This window comes from Crinia signifera, chromosome 1 (assembly GCF_055691185.1).
Source record: "Crinia signifera chromosome 1, ASM5569118v1, whole genome shotgun sequence".
NCBI lineage: Eukaryota > Metazoa > Chordata > Amphibia > Anura > Myobatrachidae > Crinia > Crinia signifera.
In genome coordinates, this window is record NC_139217.1 from 422998720 (window position 1) to 423021467 (window position 22748).

At 40.1% G+C, this 22748-nt stretch overlaps 1 protein-coding gene across 1 annotated transcript in view; it reads left to right on the forward strand.

Moving 5' to 3' along the window:
- MAP1B (microtubule associated protein 1B) overlaps positions 1-19270 on the forward strand; it is an 87401-nt gene extending 68131 nt beyond the window's left edge. Inside the window, exons 3-7 of the mRNA XM_083151886.1 lie at positions 1286-1368; positions 2210-2350; positions 4383-10299; positions 11354-11592; positions 13800-19270. Of these exons, the coding sequence (XP_083008012.1) occupies positions 1286-1368; positions 2210-2350; positions 4383-10299; positions 11354-11592; positions 13800-13955 (6536 nt within the window). The 3' untranslated portion in view covers positions 13956-19270. The remainder of the gene's footprint in view (positions 1-1285; positions 1369-2209; positions 2351-4382; positions 10300-11353; positions 11593-13799) is intronic.
- The last annotated feature ends 3478 nt before the right edge of the window (positions 19271-22748 follow it).

Below are 22748 nucleotides of genomic sequence, written 5' to 3' on the forward strand. Positions count from 1 at the left end.
AAACAGCCAGCCAATCAGCTCCTTCCTCCCATGTCACAGATGGTGTTTAAAAAATGTCAGACAGGAGCTGATTGGCTGGCTGTTTATCACTCTCCATTTTTTCACTTTTGAAGCTTAGAGAATCTGGCCCACAAAGAGCACTCTGCAAAACGGCTGATTTAGAATAATTAGTGAATGAGGCTTGGGACTACTGCTAATCCTCAAAAGCAAGTGCTGCCATGTCCTAATTTCCTCATATCAGTCCCAATTACCTTCTCTACAGATATTCAGCTCACAATGCTTAATTTCCAAAAATCCAGTCCTAGTAAAGGGATAATTAGGGATAGGGCGCTATAAGGGTTTTATCTGATTTTAGCACTGAGCGCAAGTATACTGTGCATGGATTTTTTTCCTGAGGATATATTAGGGTATGTGTGAATACTTTACATTCCATCTAACACTAGGGTGTATTCAATGATGGCCGATCGTTCCGACAATTGAAAATGTCATCACACATCTGTTCGATGCGGCTGTTTCTGACTGCACTGAAGCCTGTCAGATTGGGCTTTCTAAAAAGTCGAATCTGCATGGTCAAAAGTGGCCACTTGTTTGTCATATCCGTGGCCATTTTAGATCAAATATACATAGATAAAAAAAAAAAAAAAACACATGTATTATGACTGTCGTAATGCTTCCATAAGTCGGGTATTGAATACCGACAGACGAGTGAATATACATGCTTGATCCTATGGCTACACTTATTCAGGTCTGTTCGCAGCTAGCCTGCATTCACACGGGGGACAATGTTTTCTTAGTGCGCATGGGCAGCAGGGCCGAGAGGGATGCGGGGCGCCGAGCAGCCCTATTAGCATATCGGAACGCCCAGCGTTTTATGGGCGTTCAACGTCACCAGATGTCAGCTGCCCGCCCATTTCCTCCCCAGCATGCACGCATATGTAAGGTTGCTCAGAGCTACCCTACATACGCGTGCACCTTCCACATCTTTCGATGGTCGGTGATCATCGAAAGATGTGGGAGGTTCCCCCTGTCCTGCGAATGGATGTTACTGTGTAACATCCATCTGCAAACCCCTGTGTGCGTATCGCCCTTGCGAATGGGTGGCACCAGCTAAGGCGGGGTTTGGTGGACTCGCAAGGCTGCAAATTGGCAGCCTTGCGTATCAACCGGAAAAACCCCCTTAATTTCATAAATGGATGATATCATAGGTTTGCTTGTCTGACTATGCTTAGTAATGTTGTTACACATTTACTGTATTTATGGTCCTATTTCTGTTCCTTTACTACAGGTCAAAAAATCCTTCACCATAGGAGTGATGTCTTAGAAACAGTTGTGCTAATTAACCCTTCAGATGAAGCCGTCAGTACAGAAGTAAGTATCAAGTAGCATCTTGTATAAAGGCAGCACATTCAGTTATAGTCTTACAGTGTTTGTATGTAGAGAAGATTCCAGAGATGTCTGTCATTGGGGTAAGTTTAGTACATGATGTGAATATGGCATGGCCACTACAGAATGGAAACTGTGGTGTTCTGGAAAATTTCGAGATGAGCAAAATTCTTGAATGCTATCCAGCAAAGCATTCGCCTCATTATCATAAGGATGCGGAATATGTGTATTGTGTGTGGAACACCCAGTTTGTTTTATTTAGAGATTAGCGGGTTCGGTTTTACTCTGATTTACTCGGTTCATATCGCCAAATTAGTGCAATTTTAGATTTTTTCCGATTGGCTATCGGCTGTCCCGCGTTTTGGATCGCCGATAAGATTCCACTTTGAGAGTCGAGGAAATCCGAGTAAAATCGAACCTGCTCATCTCTAATTTAATTCCAACTTAGACCTCTTATTGAAGCAATTTGCAGACTAAATGATCCATTCACATTATCTCAGCTCTACTATCTATGTATGTATGTTTCTCCAACTGTAAGTACATTCGATCTGTCCCTTTGTGCTCTGCATTTCCGTCAGCGTCATCATTATAATTATTTACAGAACCAGAAGTTTGCATTAGAGCTGCAGAATTGTGCATTTGGAAATCTCATCTTTGACTGATGCACAGTGATTAAATTCTGGTCTCTTTGCAGAAACTACTGAAAAAATAGTTTCAGCCCATAATCTACAGCCAATTCCAGGATATAACGCAGTAATCATGCTGCACTACGTCACAATGATTTCCAGCGTTTGATGACCTATGTATAAATGTGCTGTCACCCTAGGTACGCTTGATGATCACAGATGCTGCAAGACACAAACTTTTAGTGTTGACTGGACAATGCTTTGAAAACACAGGAGAACTTATTCTTCAGTCTGGATCCTTCTCTTTCCAAAATTTCATTGAGATCTTCACAGATCAGGAGGTATGAGACACTTATCGTGAGGAAGGCAATACATGTTCCTGTATGTATTTTCTATTGCGTATTTTAATATTGCCTTGCATTGTCTTTATAAGAAACATATGCTTATTGAAAGACTAAAGGATGGATGCATCTGTAGACATACTGTACCTTCCAACTGTCCTTATGGAGGTAGAGCGCTCACAAATTGGGGGATAGTGTCATGGTCATATGGATAGGGATTTTGTCTATTTCCAGGACAGTAAATGAGTGGCCCTTTAAGATCAGACTTGTGCTACATTGAAAGTATGTTTGCAGAGGAGGGAAAAGGGACTGGGTAGACATAGGGGGGTATTCAATCCTGGGCCACAATCCTGTCCATCCCGACAGCCGGGATCCTGGCCTGTTTTAATTTTGCCCGCCTGCATACCGGCAGGTGGAATTCAATGTCTCGTCTGCCGATCGGCGAAAAGGGGCGTGTCCATGTAAACGCCCGTGGATTGTCGAGATACGGCCATGATCACAACAATCCACGGCCGTTCTCGGCAAAAGCCTGATTGCGTTTAAAGTCGGGCCCGTTCTGTCGATCTGCCTATTCTCCCATTGTCTTTGTTGCACAAAAATAAAATTGCATCCCCCCTCCCCCAGTAGCATGACAAACATGGTTTAAAGCATGTTTACATATACAGGTCGAGTATCCCGTATCCGAATATCCGTTATCCGAATTATTCCGAAATACGGACATTCCAGAAAGTGAAAAAAAATTTTTTTTTTGCTAAAAACTCACTGGGGACATATGTAACAGCATCACTGGGGACATGATATGTAACTGGCACTATATATGTGCAAGACAATGATTGCTTGGCATTCAAATTCAGTGCTGAGATAGTACACACATTTTGTTTCACGTTTTGAAACCTTGTTTTTTGAACAATTAAAATATGTTTGTGTGTATTTTATGTGGTAATAAAATATATTTGTGTGTATATTATGTGTTTATACAGCATAAATGCAAGATACTTCAAAATACATCATTGAAATATTAAAATATTCCGAAATACGGAATAATCCGTTATCCAAAATTCTCCTGGTCCCGAGCATTTTGGATACGGGATACTCAACCTGTACTGTATTTAACAGTTATACATTGGTACTGACTTGCATCCCACCAACAATCTGACAGTCAGCAGGTATGTCAACATACATCAAAGTGGAGTGTACAGATATGGTATGGCAAACGGGCCCTCTGGGCGTGCCAGGTCGCATAAGAATCTTCTGGCATCAGGTGTCTTTTTTGCAGAAAATTCATCCTAGTCGCTACCAAATATGACTAGAACGCACAAGCACACTGTTGAATCATTTAATATATGACACTTATGCAACTGAGTCTCAAAATATGTATATGAATGCTACACTGTAGCAGAAGCATCCGCTTCTTTTCCAATACAATTTCTGTTCTGCTCTATATATATTAAATGAATCAGCTCAGTCTCTTCCTGCGTCCATGTCCTATGTAGTTGCGACCAAGATGCATTTATAGCAAAAAAAAACAGACGCCCGATGTTATCACAGTTCCACGGGGCATGGTGGCTCATTCACACCAGACATCTCGCTCTGCATGGCATATTAAGAGTACTGGGTACATTTACTAAGATGGGAGTTCTATTGAATATGGGTTGTTTCCCATAGCAACCAATAAGATTCCACTTCTTATTTATTTAGCGCCTTCTCGAAGATAAAAAATAGAATCTGATTGGTTGCTATGGGCATATTCCATCTTCAATAGAACTCCCATCTTAGTCAATTGACCCCTACATGTAGCATACCTTAGTTCATGGGTCCTTAAACTGCGGCCCTCCAGATGTTGCAAAACTACAAATCCCAGCATACCTTGGCACAGTTTTAACACTCCCTTATAGCAAAACTGTGGCAAGGCATGCTGAGATTTGTAGTTTCACAACATCTGGAGGGCCGCAGTTTGAGGACCCATGCCTTAGTAGAGAAAAGGAGAATCTATACTAACATAGACATTTTTTTTTTCTGTTTCCAACTGTAGATTGGTGAACTGTTGAGCAATACTCACCCTGCTAATAAGGCAAGTCTTACATTGTTTTGTCTTGAAGAAGGGCACTGGAAGAATTCTAATTTAGAGAGACACAACCTTCAAGATTTCATAAATATCAAACTCAATTCCTCTACAATTTTACCTGAAATGGAAGGACTGTCTGAATTTACAGAGTACCTGTCTGAGTCTGTAGAAATACCGTCACCTTTTGACATTCTGGAGCCACCAACATCAGGAGGCTTCCTGAAGCTATCAAAGCCATGTTGCTATATTTTCCCTGGAGGAAGAGGAGATTCTGCATTGTTTGCAGTAAATGGATTTAATATGCTCATCAATGGTGGATCTGAGAGGAAGTCTTGCTTCTGGAAACTCATTAGACACTTAGACCGGGTGGATTCTATTTTGCTCACCCATATTGGAGATGACAATCTGCCAGGTATTAATAGTATGCTTCAGAGGAAAATGGCTGAGTTGGAAGAAGAACAGTCTCAAGGGTCAACTGCTAACAGTGACTGGACGAAAAACCTCATCTCTCCAGACCTTGGAGTTGTGTTTCTCAATGTTCCAGACAACCTGAAAAACCCAGAACCCAACTTTAAAGTAAGGAGAAGCATAGAAGAAGCTTGTTTTACACTTCAATACTTAAATAAATTGTCCATGAAGCCTGAACCTTTATTCAGAAATGTAGGAAATTCAATTGAACCCATCATCTTATTTCAAAAAATGGGAGTAGGAAAACTAGAGATGTATGTATTGAATCCGGTAAAAGGAAGCAAAGAGACCCAGTATTTCATGCAGCAGTGGACAGGCAGCAGTAAAGAGAAAGCTGGACTAGTGCTTCCTAATGGTCAGGAAGTTGAACTTCCTGTTAATTATTTAACTTCCATTTCTTCTCTTATTGTATGGCATCCATCAAACCCTTCAGAGAAAATAGTAAGAGCTCTGTTTCCGGGAAATACAACACAATACCAAATACTTGAAGGCCTTGAAAAGCTCAAACATCTAGACTTTCTGAAGCAGCCTGTGATCACCCAGAAGGACCTGAGTGACAATATTTCAAGCCCTGCAGTAAAACATACAAAGATGAAACAGAGAGCAGAAAGCAAAGAGAGCCTAAAAATGTCCACAAAAACAACACCCAGCAAAACGGTTAAGAAAGAATCTAAAGATGAGTCAGCTGAGAATGTAAAGAGTGGCCAAACTGAGCAAACTGAAAAAATGGAGAACAAGGATAAGGTCTCTGTGAAAAAGTCTCAGAAAAATGAAGCGAAACCAGAAAAAAATGTATTGAACAAAGATGATGCGATAATTAAACCAGAAGTTGTTGAGAAGCAGAAAGCTGATGTAAAGCCTAAAGTTACAAAAGAAAAAATAGTGAAGAAGGAGGTAAAAGCAAAATCTGAAGATGTAAAGGAGGATAAAGAGAAAGTAAAGAAAGATGCACCTAAAAAGGAAGATAAAACTCCAGTTAAAAAGGAAGAGAAACCTAAAAAAGAGATTAAGGAAGACAAACCTAAAAAAGAAATTAAGGAAGACAAACTAAAAAAAGAATCAAAAAAAGATATAAAGAAGGAAGACAAAAAAGACTTGAAGAAAGATGTTAAAAGAGAAACACCTCAAAAAGAAGTGAAGAAAGAAGTTAAAAAAGAAGTTAAGAAAGAAGATAAGGAAAAGGATTTAAAAAAAGAAGTTAAGAAACCCACTAAAGAGGCAAAGAAATCATCAGCGACTCCTCCTGACTCTAAAAAGTCTACAGTTAAATCAAAAGTGCAAAAGAAAGATGAACCTGCTAAAAAGGAATCTGCAACTACAGGCAAAACAAAGGATAAGTCAAAGGTAATCAAGAAAGTTTCTGAGAAAAAGCCTTTAGCAGCAGTAGGAGCAGTTGCTGCCACAGCAGCTGTTGCTGCAGCAGCTTCTGCTGCAGCTTTAAACGCTGCTATGGGAAATGTAGCAGATCTCGTGACAGAAAGATCTCTCATGTCATCTCCAGAAGACTTAACAAAAGACTTTGAAGATCTCAGAGAAGAAGAAGTAGTCATTTTAAATGAGGAAATCAAGCCTAAACTACAGGCACTTTCACCAAGAGAGGAAGGGGTTATATTACAGACTGACTCTTATGTTATAAAGAAAGATAACACAAGCAGTGAAGAACCTTCAGATTCACCAGATGAAGGTATAACTACCACAGAAGGCGAATGTGAACGAACACCAGAGGAACTGGTAATCATTGAGAAACACCAGGTGGATGAAAATGATAAATTTGAAGATGAAGGGACAGGGTTTGAAGAGTCATCTGAAGCTGGAGACTATGAAGAAAAAGCAGAAACAGAAGATGTTGAGGAACAAGTAGAATATATGGAAGAAAGAGTTTCACTGGGAAAACATCCAGCATGTAAGTTAGATGAAACCGATGAAACTGAAGAAGAGATAGATATTCACACATTTAAAGGCAAATATGACAGCCATGAAGACAATGCTGATTCAAAAGCAGCGGATGAACATGTTGAGGAAGATATTGATGAAAGTGTTGAAAAGGGAGAAGCTGAAGAAACAGAGGAAGAGGTAGATGAAGACAAATCAGATGATGCAAAGGATGATGATGATCAGGAAACAGAAAAGTTGGAAGCAGATGACCATTACATTACAGGTACAAAAGAAATTATTAGTGATACTGAAGATAAATATATATTGTCTTCTACACCATCTAAGACCTCTGAGCCTCAGTCACCAGCTGTAGAGCCAGGTGCTTCTATTCATGATGAAACCTTGCCTGGTGGTTCTGAAAGTGAGGCAACTGTGTCTGATGAAGAAAATAGAGAAGATCAGCCTGAGGAATTTACAGCAAATTCTGGATTTACTCAGTCAACCATTGAAATTTCTAGTGAGCCAACACCAATGGATGAGATGTCTACGCCTAGAGATATAATGAGTGATGAGACAAACAATGAGGAAAGTGATTCACCATCTCAGGAATATGTCAACATAAAGAAATATGAAGCTAGTTTGTATTCTCAGGAATATGTTAAAACTAGAGATTGTTCACTACCTGATGCTCTGAATGGGTTGTCTGATGTCTCAAAAACAGATGCAACTGATGGCAAAGAATACAGTGCTTCAGCTTCAACAATTTCACCACCATCATCTCTAGAGGAAGACAAATTCAGCAAATCAGCATTACGGGAAGCATATGTGCATGGAAAATTTGATATAAAAGGTTCTCCAAACCTGGAAATACAGGATGATTATGAGCATCAAGATACACTAAGCCCAAGTAAGAGTCCAGTGCCTCCATCACCAATATCTAAAACACCTGTAAGTGAAAGAAGTGTTAATTTTGATCTTACACCAAATGAAATTAAAACATCTGAGCTTGGAGTCTTACCACCTTTGCATGATGAAGTACAAGAAATAATGGAACAGTGTCCTAGTCCAGATGAAAAGACTTTGGAAGTAGCATCTCCTTCTCAATCTGCAGCTGGAAGTGCAGGTCACACACCTTACCATCAGTCACCAAGTGATGAAAAAGCTGCAAGTCTACCCAGTGGGTCTTTCCAAAAGACTCCGGTTGCTGTTGTGTTTGAATTTTCTGAAGACAAAGAAAAGAGCGGAAGCCCTAGGATTAGTCCTATGGATGAGCCAGTGCCAGATTCAGAATCACCTATAGAAAAAGTTTTATCCCCATTGCGCAGCCCACCATTGATAGGATCAGAGACATCCTATGACATATTTTTATCTACTAATCTTAAATCCTCATCTGGACATGGTAGTATAGTTGATGAAGAACATTCTCCTTCCCATACTAGCCCAGTATCTGAAATGCCATCTCATGCTACTACCCAAGAACATGACAAAAAGAGTGAGCTTTTATCAAGCAAAGAATTTGGCGCAGAAACAAGTCATTTTGACATTAAGAGTGGATCTTCTCGTGTATCCGAAGGAGGAAAGCTTGCAGGGGAATTCTCACCAACTCAAATAAACACTAACCCATTTATCTTGTTTAAAGAGGACACAAAAATGTCTATTTCTGAAGGCACTGCATCTGATAAATCTGCTACTCCTGTAGATGAAGCTGTAGCAGAAGACACATATTCTCACATAGAAGGTGTTGCCTCAGTTTCCACAGCCTCTGTAGCCACTAGTTCATTCCCGGAACCAACCACCGATGACGTGTCTCCTTCTCTTCATGCTGAAGTTGGTTCACCACATTCCACTGAAGTAGATGACTCCCTCTCAGTTTCTGTTGTTCAGACACCAACCATATTTCAGGAAACAGAATTATCACCATCCAAGGAGGAATGTCCCCGTCCAATGTCTATATCACCACCAGATTTCTCACCCAGAACAGGAAAATCCACAACATCAATGCAAGAGCAGCGGTCACCTGAGCAGTCCACAATGGAGTTCAGTCAGGAATCACCCGAACAATCTTTTGCAATGGATTTTAGTAGGCAATCTCCAGAGCATCCTGTGGTAGCCTCCGGTATGTTGCATATATCAGAAAATGGACCAACTGAAGTCGAATACAGTCCCTCTGACCCACATGATTCTTATTTTGGCAAAAAGAGTTCAGTTGACAATGGGTACTTTTCTGTAGACAAAGGTCAAGAAAAAGTAGTTGCTGAATCTCAGGTAGAGGCTTCACCTTCTACATCTTCTGCTCACACACCTTCGCAAGTTTCTTCCCCTTTAAAAGAGGAAGATTCTTTAAAAGATGTTGTTGAAAACTCAGACATGCCACTCTACTCTCCACCAATACTCGAGCAAGACTATTTCATGGAAGGAAAGCTTTCTCCTGAAACAGATGTTTCTCCATCAACCCCAACACCATCTTCAATGCGGCAATCACCTGGATTAGTATATCCTCCATGTGTAACCAAGGGGCCTTCAACTGATTATAGCTCAGCTGCCACATATCTCCCAGTTTCCTCAGAAGAACCATTTAGCTTTCAGACAAAAGCTCTAACCTCAACAGTTAAGGAGCCCTCAGTTCTGCACAACACAAACCCATTTGCTTATGCAGCAGACCTAGATGACAGGGATAGCATGTGTGATGCTTATTGCTATTCTAGAGAAACGCATGATAGATTTTCTGTATCTGATAAGTCACCTTTTGCTGAAAACAGGCAAGAGGTGGACCTTTGCCTTGTTTCTGCATGTGAATATAAGCACCCAAAAACAGAACTGTCACCTTCTTTCATTAACCCAAATCCTCTGGAATGGTTTGCAAGTGAGGAACAATCTCAGGAACAAGAAAAGCCATTAACTAAATTTGGAGGAGAGCAGCCACCTTCTGGAGGAAGACAGAAAGCCCGCCAGTGTGATGAAACCCCCCCAACCTCGGTTAGTGAGTCTGCCCCATCTCAGACAGACTCAGATGTTCCACCAGAGACTGAGGAATGTCCTTCTATAACAGCAGATGCAAACATAGATTCTGAAGATGAATCTGAAACGATCCCTACTGATAAAACTGTAACTTACAAACACATGGACCCTCCTCCAATTCCCATGCATGATCCAAGTCCAGCTCCTAGGCACCCTGATGTCTCAATGATGGACCCAGAAACAATGCCTGTAGATCAGAGCTTAGGCAAGCCTATGAAAAAAGACATAAAAGAAAAAGGAAAATCCAAGAAAGTTGGAAGCAAGACCAAGTCATCTTCACCAGCTAGGAAAAGTGATAGTAAATCAAAGATTTCAGCTGCGTCACCAAAGCCTGGACCCATTAAAGAAACATTAGAGAAGAGTGTAAAGACTGTTGCCCCCAAAAAGAAAGATTCTGTTGGGAAGGGTCCAAAGAGTAGTTCAAATGAAGATCACAAACCTTCAAAGCTAGAAGAGAAAGATAAAGAGACCAAGAATGCCACTAATACAAACACAACAAAATCATCTAAAACTGGTACCACAGGTAAGTTAATACAATTAACATCTATATGTACAACCTACTGTAATTGTTTAGAACATAAGGAAAATTATTAAATTATATTAATATTGATCCCTAGATCTCCTTGTCTAGGTTCCATGCAGTATATTTGAATTATAAGAAGAAAGGTGGCACTCTCGGGCTTTTCAGTAAAGTCAGACTTTCACAGGTAACTTGATGTATCAACGTTTCATTTTATTTAGAACTTTTGTCAGGATCCTGATGAAGGTTCTAAATAAACCGAAACGTTGATACATCAAGTTACCTGTGAAGGCCTGACTTTATTGAAAAGCCAGAGAGAGACGCCTTACTTCTTCTATCGTGTATGCTTGCCATTGGAAGGCACCCAGCAAAAGTTATCTACAATTATACATCAGGAGTGCCGAGTGCAACACCTCTCTCTCTCTCTATCTATATAATCTTATAATGCACAGGACTGTGATGTATTTCTGCAGTGTGTTTCCACTATTGATCTGGTAGATTATCATGCATGCATGTGCAGTGTTTACTATATATATATTTATCAAGGGACCCAGCCCATGCACTCTCTAACTGTTAAGAAAACCAATGTTTTGGCTTGCCACACTGCATCTGGAAACTAACAAATCCCCTATACCTAGGTTGCAATCCCCTGGTGTGCCCTTCATGCTCAAGTCCAAGAGTGGCCACAGCTAGTATAATTGTTTCCGTGAGGTGTTGGAAATATTTACATTCTCAATTATAGTTTTTCTTTTATTTATTTTATTTATTAACAGTTTCTTATATAGCGCAGCATATTGCGTGAATTCTATATGTAACTGTATGTACTATTTCAGAATTTTAAAAAATATCAACAATCTACTGTGGTCATCCTCTGTGATTTGCTGATAATGTGTCATTATTTCTGTAGTTTTAATTATATATTCTGTTCATTACACACGAATACACATATTTATCTAAGAATCGCTCCAGCAGTGTGTAGCAGGGACACTTGTACTTGTAAGCTAATGCAGCATGTTTGAAGATTTGTTTTAAACATTTATGTAATGTCTATTTGCAGGAGGTGGATCTACCAAGTCATCAAAATCAACCGCTGTTCCTCCAGGACCCCCAGTGTACTTGGACCTGGTGTATATACCCAATCACAGCAGCTGCAAGAATGCCGACGTAGAGTTTTTCAAACGAGTCAGATCTTCATACTACGTAGTGAGTGGAAATGATGCCTCAGCTGGAGAGCCCAGCCGGGCCATTCTGGATGCTCTTCTGGAAGGCAAGGCTCAGTGGGGAAGTAATATGCAGGTATACTATACTTCAATAACTGACAACTAAGCTCAAACTTCATAGACGGAGTATACTTATACTTATGTCTACATACTATATGTACAGATGACACGAAGTTATAACTGACATTTTTAGGGGCTTGGATTATAGGATTTCTATATTGGCAGTTAATAGTTCAACATGAACAAGGTCGACAGTGACAAATAGCAGACATGGTAGACAAGGGCAGACACAAGTTCAACTTTGGCAAAAGGTTGACATGGCATGGTTTTTAACGTTTTTTCTACTTTTTCATACATTACCGTGCACATGGACTCTGACTCGGAACGGTAAATTGTGCTGAGCACAGTGCTAATGAAGGGAGGCACCTGACTCAAAGCATGGCGAGCGAAGTGATATATGCAAGTGTACAGGGTCCACTAATTGGAGGTCCACCTTTTCCATGTCAACTCTGTGCATGTCTACCTTTTGTCAATGTCGACCATGTGCATTTCGACCTTTTGGTGTTACACTATTGAATGTCGCCCTAATCACTAAAAATGATATACAGCATGCCTATATTCAGTGTGTGACTGCGGCTGTATGTGCATAAGAAGTTTATGGTATGCATCATAGACTGTCTCATGATAGTAACGGTCGACAGTCACAAGGTCGACAGGGTCTGAAGGTCGACGGGTATTTGTACCATGTCCCCTCGCATGGGTCGCCATGCGTCGGACTCAGTGCCACGCTGCGCTCGGCACACTATTTTATTCTCCCTCCATGCCCTAGTGGATGGTAGGGCATGAAATACCGCCTGCTGGCACATTTCGGCTGAAAATTTGGTAAAAAATGCATGTTGATCTTTTGACCATGTCCACCTATTGCCTGTCGACATTTAGACTATGTCGACATTTAGACCCTGTGGACCTATTGTGTGTCGACCTTTAAACCCTGTCTACCTTTTGACCCTGTCGACTTTTTGAATGTCGACAATTAGTGGTTGACCATATGACTGTCTATCATGAGTCAGTCTATGATCAGTCCGGATACCGCAAAAACTAGCAATAATAAAAATAATTTACTATTATACAGTATAGCGCTTTTTCTCCTATAGAACTAAAGGCGCATAACAGATAGAATGGTCAATGAGTTTTTGTCTAATTTTTTTTTAGGTTTTCCATCCACGTGTAGTCCGACTGGGAAAGGTAAAGTGTGCCAGTGGAGTGGCTCACTCCACTGGTACACGTTGGCACAACAGTGGAGTGAGGTACCTTGCCCAAAGCATGGCCAGCCAAATTGTCCACTAATTTGGGGTTCATGTGCAGAAACCTACAAATTGACACCAAAAGAACATAAAAAAACCCATGTTGACCATTTAATGTGGCTACCATTTCCATGTCAACATTTTGTCTATGTTGACATTGTCCATGTTGACCATTTGTGGTCGACCAAATGTCCACTGTGGACTTTTGTACTGTAAACCTCAGAAACCATAACCATTTAGAGTGGGGGCCTCTCAAACTGTGCGGGGAAGTGAGTCTGAGCCACATGGCTAAAAGCTCCACCCCCATATGAATTCCCTGGAGATTCTGGGTACTGTTAGTAGTTCTTCAACTACAGATTGCAGTTAGTGAGTAGAGCATTATGGAATCAGAAGCTGCTTCCGGTACCCTGGACCCTGGTCATGCAGTTCTTTTAAAGTCAGTAAACCCATCTTGAAAAATGATTCACCGTCTTACAGACAGCAGGTGGAGGGAGTGGCCTGTGTGATGTGGCTGGAACGGGGCTGGTTGGTTAACAGCCTGGCAGATTCCTCTATATCAGGGGTGCTCAAACTATTTTGCTCTGGGACCCCGTCAGACAATAAAAATTATTACAGGACCCCAGCAAGTTACTACTGAATGGCTGCCATATGTGTGTTCAGTGAAGTAAAGTGACCGCTTTTGTGACAGGGGGCAGTGAGTAATGGGTGGATGGAAGAGGAAGCAGTGGGTGTTTACTTAATGAGTTATACCCTGCCCCCCCTTTACAGACTCATTAGCCTGATGATCCGAAACAAAGTCGTGACCCCATTCTGAGGTGGTCGGGACCCACTTTGGGGTCAGGACCCACAGTTTGAGAACCACTTCTCTATATTATTTTATTGATCTATTTTCTATATATATTTATTATTGTTATACAAATGAATAGAAGACCGTATTTTGTCTTCATTTTCTCTAACTATCGTTTTGGTTTAATTTCAGGTGACATTAATTCCGACCCATGATTCCGAAGTGATGCGAGAATGGTACCAGGAGACGCACGAGAAGCAACAGGATCTGAATATAATGGTGCTAGCTAGTAGCAGCACAGTCGTTATGCAAGATGAATCCTTCCCAGCATGCAAGATTGAACTGTAAGGAGACTGCCGCAAGCTCCTTCACCTTAACACAGCTGATTATTACTGGAAATAGCCCTTACAGATTCAAAATGACTGCTGAACTATATACTGCCCAATGCTTGCCTGTGCCATGCAGACACAGATGTCAGTTATATATCATCTCCATGGCAAACTACAATGTTCACATCACTGCAAGCTCAGCTATCCAGGTTTAATATACAGGTTTGTAGGACTTGTACACATTTATTCTCCGCAGTCTGGAAGATTGGGGACTTATAACGAAAGACAATGAGAGAGAAGATCACCAGAGGAACGACCCTTTGATAGGACATTGTTGTGACTTCACTTTATTAGAAGTTAATTTCTATAGCACTTTGTGTTATACAATATGATATTTTGCAGGTAAACTCGAAACCACGGCAGCTTGGATTTTGTAGTATGGCACTTGTAAGGATTGAACGGGATAGTCCATGGTACTGTATTTCCACTATTCGGCACGCTAATATCACAGTAACAAGGTTTAAGCCTTGCTGTCCCACCCTCCATGACCACATATGTTGGGAATCATTTCACAATGAAGTTCGAACACAAAAAAAAAAAAAAAGCAGCGTCACTTCTAGATCTGTGATAGGTTGCGTTGTGTGTTTAAATATTATACTTGCTGCAGATTAAGTCATGTCATTGAAAAAATATACCTATACAGGGTGAACACAGAAGCATTGCATCTAAGGCATACTCCCGGCTAAATTCATCCTGACAAATCTCAAAATTTCACACATTTGTGATTCACAGTCGGTACACAGAAGCATAATACCAAAGCATTCGGGAGTACATTCGGTAGAATTGCCTTAGAAAGTGACTTGAATGTACAAAGATACTTAATGCACTTATTTTTTAACATAAGAGAGCAAGTGTACAAAAAAGACGTATGCAGGGGTTGTAATTAGAGGCACGTCTGCATGCTTGTGAGCTGACGGAACACACCAATGGGAAATCTTTGACCGAAACTGCGTTATGGACCGATGTATCGAGCTTCAGAAAGTGTAGAGTGAGCCACAACCAGCTCCTACCATCATTTTTCAAACCCAGCTTGTAACATGTTAGATAGGAGCTGGCTGCTTATCACTCTCCATTTATCACTTTTTGAAGCGTAATACATCGGGCCGTTAGTGCATAATAAGTGGCTGCTTTCTCAGGCAACTAGATTGATGTGTCATTTTTTCTTTTCCAGTGTTGTAGACTAGATCCTCACCTTTTACAATTTTTTCTTAAGGAACAAATGTACAGACCCCTTTTATTATATGTAAAAAAGAAAAAAACCTTTGTTTTAGATTTTTCATTTTGCAAGCAAATGTTATTGCTGCAAAAAAGCTTATTTTCTCTGCAGTTTATGTATGATGATGATTAAAGAATGTTCCTTGTATTAAATGAGGCGTAGGGATTGGACAAATTTTGATTTTAAGAGTAGCAAGTGGTACATCTTTTCTTTGTTTTACAATTATTTATTTCAGCCAACTATTATTCCCTGTATTGATATCAGCTGACGCATAGAACGGTGATTGCATATAATTCATCCAGGTATCACACTTTCTAATTATACAAATGAAATTGGCTCTAGTGGCAGTGTAAAATCAACTCATTTCCTAGCTCTATGCGGCCAATCAATTTAAGAGGAATTAGTTACACCACAATGTGCCTCAATGTCGCTAGTTCTTAGTTAAATGATAAGTTAAAGCCAACTGAATGGCTTTCTTCACTGAAAAGCTGTTACTTAGTTGTATGCCTGGATCAATAATGGCTATTTTTAGTGTTGGATGTTTATTTACTAAGATGGAAGTACTACTGAAGATGAGATCTTGTTATGGGCTACCAATCAGAATGTACTTCTTATTTAGTTAGCACCTTCTAAAAGATAATAGATATAATCTGATTGGTTGCCCAGAGCTACAGATACAGCCATCCTCATCTAGCCCTTTAATAGGATTAAGTGAGCCAGAGGTGTGGGACCTAATCCTCTACTGCAGTGGTTTCCAAACCTGCCCTCAAGATCTACCAATGGTGCATGTTTTACAGGCAACCTGTGGATCTATAGTAGGAATGAATGCAGCATGTTTTAAAATGTGAAAGTTCGTAATGACTACAGCTGTGCACCAGCTAGGTAACCTGGAAAACGAGGACCGTTGGTAGATCTCGAGGACCGGTTTGGCCACACCTGCTCTACTGTATTGATCTATGTATTGTATTGCAGATGAGAACAATAGGCCTTGGCTCACCATGGCTCTCCAGAGAAGGCTAGCTGAAGAAGGCTCCATCTGTACATCCCATCTTCAATACAACTCCCATATCAGTTAAATAAACCCCTTGGTATATAAATGCTAAGTTTTCATTAGATAAATCAATGCATTAAATAAAAGTAAGAAAGATACAATTCCCTACTCACTGTAGATGAGATACAAAATTTGCCATGCCAATGAAGTTATGTGTAGCTTGTTTTTTTAATATTTATTTTAAGAGGTATTTTGTTAATATTTGCACTGTTATTGTTTATGAATTCTGGTACTGTTTGGGCTTGTTCAGTCCTTTTAATGCTGTGAATTTTTTTTTAAATAAGCAATGATATTTATTGCTTTGCTATTTATGTAAGTTTATAGTGTTCTATGTCATGTTATACCGATTGTGCATCCATTTGTTTTTTTTACTGTCAGATATATTCTTTGCTGGCCTCATGCTCATACAGTGGGTGGTCAGTGCATCTTTGAGGTAAGATGGGATCAGACGCACAGTAAAGTGCAATTATTGAAGAGCGCTGTCCTTCCTGTAAATGTAGCCACCAGTCATTTTTGCATTGAATTGCGTATTTTGATCATCAAAAATTAAACGGAATGCACTGGAATGCAGCCAGAACACCTCCCGGCTCTGTGTAGGTGTGCTAAACTTTAATGCCCATGTGGTGCATTTGCTAAGGGATACATAAAAATAATCAATCTGATTGGTTAGTGTTAAGAAAAAATATTTATTTGTCTTCATTCTTTTTTTTTTCTTGTGCAAAGTCAGAGAAAGTTATGTTTTTTTGATCCATGGGCTCCAAAGTGCTTTGCTGACCGATTGCCTTGAATGATTAGGTACTCTGAAACATTTTTTTCACAGTCCGGATTCATCATCATCATCATCATCATCCTGACCAATTTACATAATAGTAATAACTTATGAACAGAGAGGTAACCGGACGTTTCAGGGACTCTATTCAACCATAATGTAATTGTATGCCGTCGCACTGATGCGCGGAACTCTTCGCCTCCAATAAGTATATAAAGAATTCCTATTTCCCATGCATGCTGAATTTAAAGGGGACACTTACTCACTTTAAGATAAAAAAGTATATATATGTATATATAATTTCCAATGCAACTTCCGGTACTCCAGGACCCCCCTCGGGGATATGTGGCTCAGGTGCCGTCCAGCAAGCAGTTATGCCCGAACATAGAAAGTCAATGAAGAGGCGGCACTCTGAGGCTCAGAGTGCCGTCTCTTCATTGACTTTCTATATGTATGTATACATTTGTTCCCTTAGTTATGGACTAGTACTTTATTCAGACTCTAAGTAAATGTTGCCACATAAACCTTAGCATCTTTTAAAACTTGTGTACATGTAAATATGTCCTATACTAGTTACAGTTATTAGAATTACGCACGAGAATAGGTTTTCTGTTCTGACGCCACTAAATGTATTTTATGATTTGTAGGACTAAAGAGTGATTGCAGGACAATAATACTTATTGAATATAGATCACGTCTCAGATAAAAAAAAGAGTAGTACAAATTCTTTGTACCTGTGCTATGAAGGGGCACAGAATTACTAGGTAATGCTTTTTTCTGGTAATCTTTGCCTACAGGAAATTGGTGACCGGACCGTGGGTGTGGCCTGATGACAAATTGGCTGAAGCACAGTGATGTGTTTGAATTAATATATGTCACCCACACAGCACGTCAGCCATTTTGTGATCTGATGTTTATGACAAGGCAACCGTATCAATTCATTAGGAATGTCACTAGGTCCTGTAGAATTCATAAATTGTATATTGGCTGGCTACATCCACTGCATCTATGTGACAGGCCCACCTTTAATTTGATAATGTTGTGGTAGGCCACACAGTTTAGTCACTGTGAATTTATGCACTAGTGTACTGTGCAGCAAGATCAGATCAATGTCAGGAGAAATGGCTGCCCACCTTCTCTTAAATAATCTGACTCCCACATAATTAATGATGGAAATGCATGCTGGTCATTGTAATTGAACAGCAGCTGTAGAACTACTCTTTTCATCCAACGGTCAGGGTCAGAGCTGCTTATTATGTAATGGGTAACTGGATCACATACTTAAGATTGGAGTCATTTGAAGGCCTCCAGGCAAATAGCTATTGCCCAGTCTGCCATGGAAGAGCTTCCCATGGATTTTGCATGACAGTGGCTTTGTAGCACATCAATACATGCGGCTTGATGTCAAGAGGCAATCTCCAGTTGTATGTCCTGCGCTGTAACAGTACTGTATGTATTATCATAAGAAAGTCTTTTCTTCTTGCATATTTTTATTATTTGTAATATATGTATACATACCTGTAATTATTTTCAGGTTATTGACACTGCCCTTTACTTTTAAGGGTCAATCATTGGGATGTATTTCTCATATTTGGATACCTATTAAGAAGGACTTAAAGGATGATGCTAGGTACAAATCAACACAAATGTATATTTCCTTGCAGCGAACAAAATAATAATAATAATATATATATATGCTCTAATTTTTGAGTACAGTAAGAAACGGTTGACAGGCTTTGTTCATAGTTTTGAATTAAGAATTCCGATTAAAAGAATTCTAGAACACAAGTGAATGAAAATGATTCCCACAAGCTTCTCTGCACTACTTTAGCTTCAGGCTCCAGCTGCAAAGGGGCCACAAGTAACATTCCCTCAAGACTGGGCTGTAATAACAAGGATATAATGGCAGCAATGAACTATGCTTTATAACACGTATGCATGCCGCGGTCTATCTTCCAACTGTTGAACAGGATCAGTCTTGTGGTTGGCGGGGAATGTCCTCTCATACTCTCTCATTCTGAATGGTGTTTCTGTCGGTCTGCAGCTGTGTATGGTATTGTCTTATAATCCCGCATCACCTCTATTCTACCGATTCATATCTAATGTAGAACATTAGTTTACAGTGAAGTAATATGTAGTGCTTTTATGATATTTGTGTGCAATACCCCACTTCCACTGAGGATATTTGATGTAAAGGAAACAAACTTGGTTCCACAATAAAATACAAATGTAGTAGTATGTACTTTGTTGTGTTTTTATTTAAATTGTCATTTTCTTCTCTTCTTCTCTTGCCCAAACATTGGGCCACCACAGCTCAGCTGCCTCAGGTCAAAAATAAAGATTTTTTTCATGACTAATGAGGACAATTGGCTATTATTATTTATTACAAGTTATTTATATATAGCGCACACATATTCTGTAGTGCTTTACAGAGAATATCCGTCCATACCCCAGTGGAGCTTACAATCTATATTCCCTACCACATGTAGACGGTACATACTGAAATTCTAGGATTAGTTTTGTTGGAAGCCAATTAGCCTACCAGTATAATTTTGGATTGTGGAAGAAAACCGGAGTACCCGGAGGAAACCCACGCAAGCACGGGGAGAATATACAAACTCTGCACAGTTAGTGCTATGTTGGGAACCGACCCATGACCTCAGTGCTGTGAGGCAGTAGTGCTGACCATTACACCATCTGTACTGCCTGGCGGGAGAATTCTAGTTTGTGAGGATTCAGTAGTAGGATTGTAGAAATAGTAGAACCGACTCTTGGCCAGAATAAAACTTTGCAGGGTTTATTTCCAGCCCACATGAACTTAATGCATACGTTTATCATATTATTATTATTATTGAGGGAGTCATCTTTTCTTCTGCCACATTAAATATTAATACCACAATTTAAGCAGATCCTTAGTAATTTACGTGTGTGTTATATATAGGAGTGTACCAAGGTCACCAGAGCCTGGGGTGTAGATGTGCACCTACAGCATGTATGCATTAGGTAACCAAATAGTACCTTGGCATATAAATTATAGCTTATGTATATGGAAGAACGGTCCTATTTCTAGGAGGATCTCCATTTAGATGACCTTTAGGAAGACGGTAGAAATGAAACATTGTTGTTCCATCTGCATCCACCCTGACCTTTACGATAATCCATTCTTATTTGTTATTTACGCAGCGAGGGACCAGAAATCTAACAAGCTGAATTCATTGGATCATATGTTTCCATATAATGACAGTAAGTATGGGTAATTTGTATAACAAAGGCAGTAATAGTCCCTATAGTACCTGAAGGCAGACAACTGAACCCTGAATACATGTTAAACCAGCAAATTCACAGCCTAAAGAAAATCAAGTAGATGCAAATCCAAAACTCAGGAGTAGATGTATCAAACTTTCTATACAGGGCAAGTGGAGAAGTTGCCTATAGCAACAGCCAGCTATCATTTATTTATTATTATTATTTATTAACAGTTTCTTATATAGCGCATACATATTCCGCAGCGCTTTACAAAGAATATTTGAACATTCACATCAGTCCCTGCCCCAGTGGAGCTTACAATCTATATTCCGTACCACATGTACACGTACACAGACATTCTAGGGTTAATTTTGTTGGGAGCCAATTAACCTACCAGTATATTTTTGGAGTGTGGGAGTAAACTGGAGTACCCGGAGGAAACACACGCTAGTACAGGGAGAATATACAAACTCTGCACAGTTAGCGCCATGGTGGTAATCGAACCCATGACCTCAGTGCTGTGAGGCAGTAATTCTAACCATTACACCATCTGTACTGCCCCACATTTATCAAGTATAATCTATAAAGTGATTGGTACAGTGATGTGTCCATTGCTATAGAATACGCTAACCGAAAATAATAAGCTTTATATTTTGTAAATATGGTACGCGCAACAAATGGAACCTCACCTCCCAGTTATTGGAGATCCACAATGCTCTCAGAAGCTGGATCTCAGTCTCATCAGCTTCTATCTAACAACCCAACTCATGTTTGAGGATCCCATGATGAAACCTCAGGCCTACTACAGTATTTGGAAGAGTGGCTAAGCATTAAAAGATACTGTATACCTGGCGTTTGTCTTTTATAGGCTAAATGTCCACAATCTAGAAATGACTCAACACATTCTATATTTGATGCTTGGCAGTCCATGACGCCTGATGTGCCAGGCTAGATGTGCCAGGCTAGATGTGCACAGTAAAAGAAATTCTTGGCAAAAAGGAAATAGTTGTGGCGCCAAGTGTGATATTCAACCTGATCTGCAGTAGAGTGACCTAGCCTGAGGAATGCCAATCCTCCGAACACAAACTCCCCAAAATTCAGGTGGTGCTTATTTGTACAAACATAAAAACAGCAGCACTATAGTGATAAAAGTATATATTATTATTATAATTAATAACAAATTCACGGGAGTGAATACAGTAGTACAATTAAAAATATATCAGCAAACAATATAATGCAATATAACAGCAGAATCTGAAGCATTACCAATGGATTCGGCATGAAAAGCCGGCGGTCGGGATCCCGGCGTTCAAAATCCCGACGCCGAAATCCCGACAAGGGGGAGGACGTGGATCACCCCCCTTGCGGGCTCGCTGCGCTCGACACGCAGCGGGCCAGGTGCCTCGCTACGCTCGGCACACTAATTTATTCTCCCTCCAAGGGTGTCGTGGACACCCACGAGGGGAGAAAGTGTTGGGATTTCGGCGTTCGGGATTCCGGCGTCGGGATTTTGAACGCCGGGATCCCGACTGCCAGGATTTAAACTGCATCCCTTACCAATGATACTTATAATATAAAGTTCTAAAAAATAAAGTTCTAAAAAATCATTTGTAGGTTGTGTATAAAAAGAACAAAGATGTCTATATCATATAAGACTAAATGGTGTAAATGTAATAGGATATGAGAAACCAGGTGTGGGAGTTAATCCGAGAATGGCAGGATTTTTAGCGGCAATCATTTATTTATTTATTAACAGTTTCTTATATAGCGCACACATATTCCGCAGCGCTTTACAGAGAAAATATGAACATTCACATCAGTCCCTTCCCCAGAGGAGCTTACAATCTATATTCCCTACCACATGTACATGCACACACAGACATTCTAGGGTTAATTTTGTTGGAAGCCAATTAGCCTCCCAGTATATTTTTGGATTGTGGGAGGAAACCGGAGTACACGGAGGAAACCCACGCAAGTACGGCTTGCTGAATATAGACTACAACTGCAAGGATGATAGGAATTACATCCAGATGATTTTAAGTTCAACCACTGCTACACTTGTCAGTGCAGAGCAGTAATGGTGATTTATGAGCACTTGGTAGAGGTTGGAAATCTATAACCAGAGGTAATATATTAAAGAGCGGATAAACCAGAAAACCACACCATATAAAAGCCCTAATGTACCGGTTTAGAAAAGCAGTTATCTTCTGATCCTAATAAGAGAGAGGTCGGATGTGTAGCTAACATTTTTCTACATAAAAGAAAAAAAAATGTTGCAGATAGGCCACCTGGTCTGGCCAAAAGCAGAGAAATTCCAATAAAGCAATTTACAGGAATATTACCAATTTGCAAATGCAATGGCCCTTCCTCTGCCGTATTCTTCTGAACAACAGGACATGGACCAGAGAGATTTGTTTTGTGATCTGAAGGCAACAACCAATGCCTGCAGATCACAAACTATTACATTAGT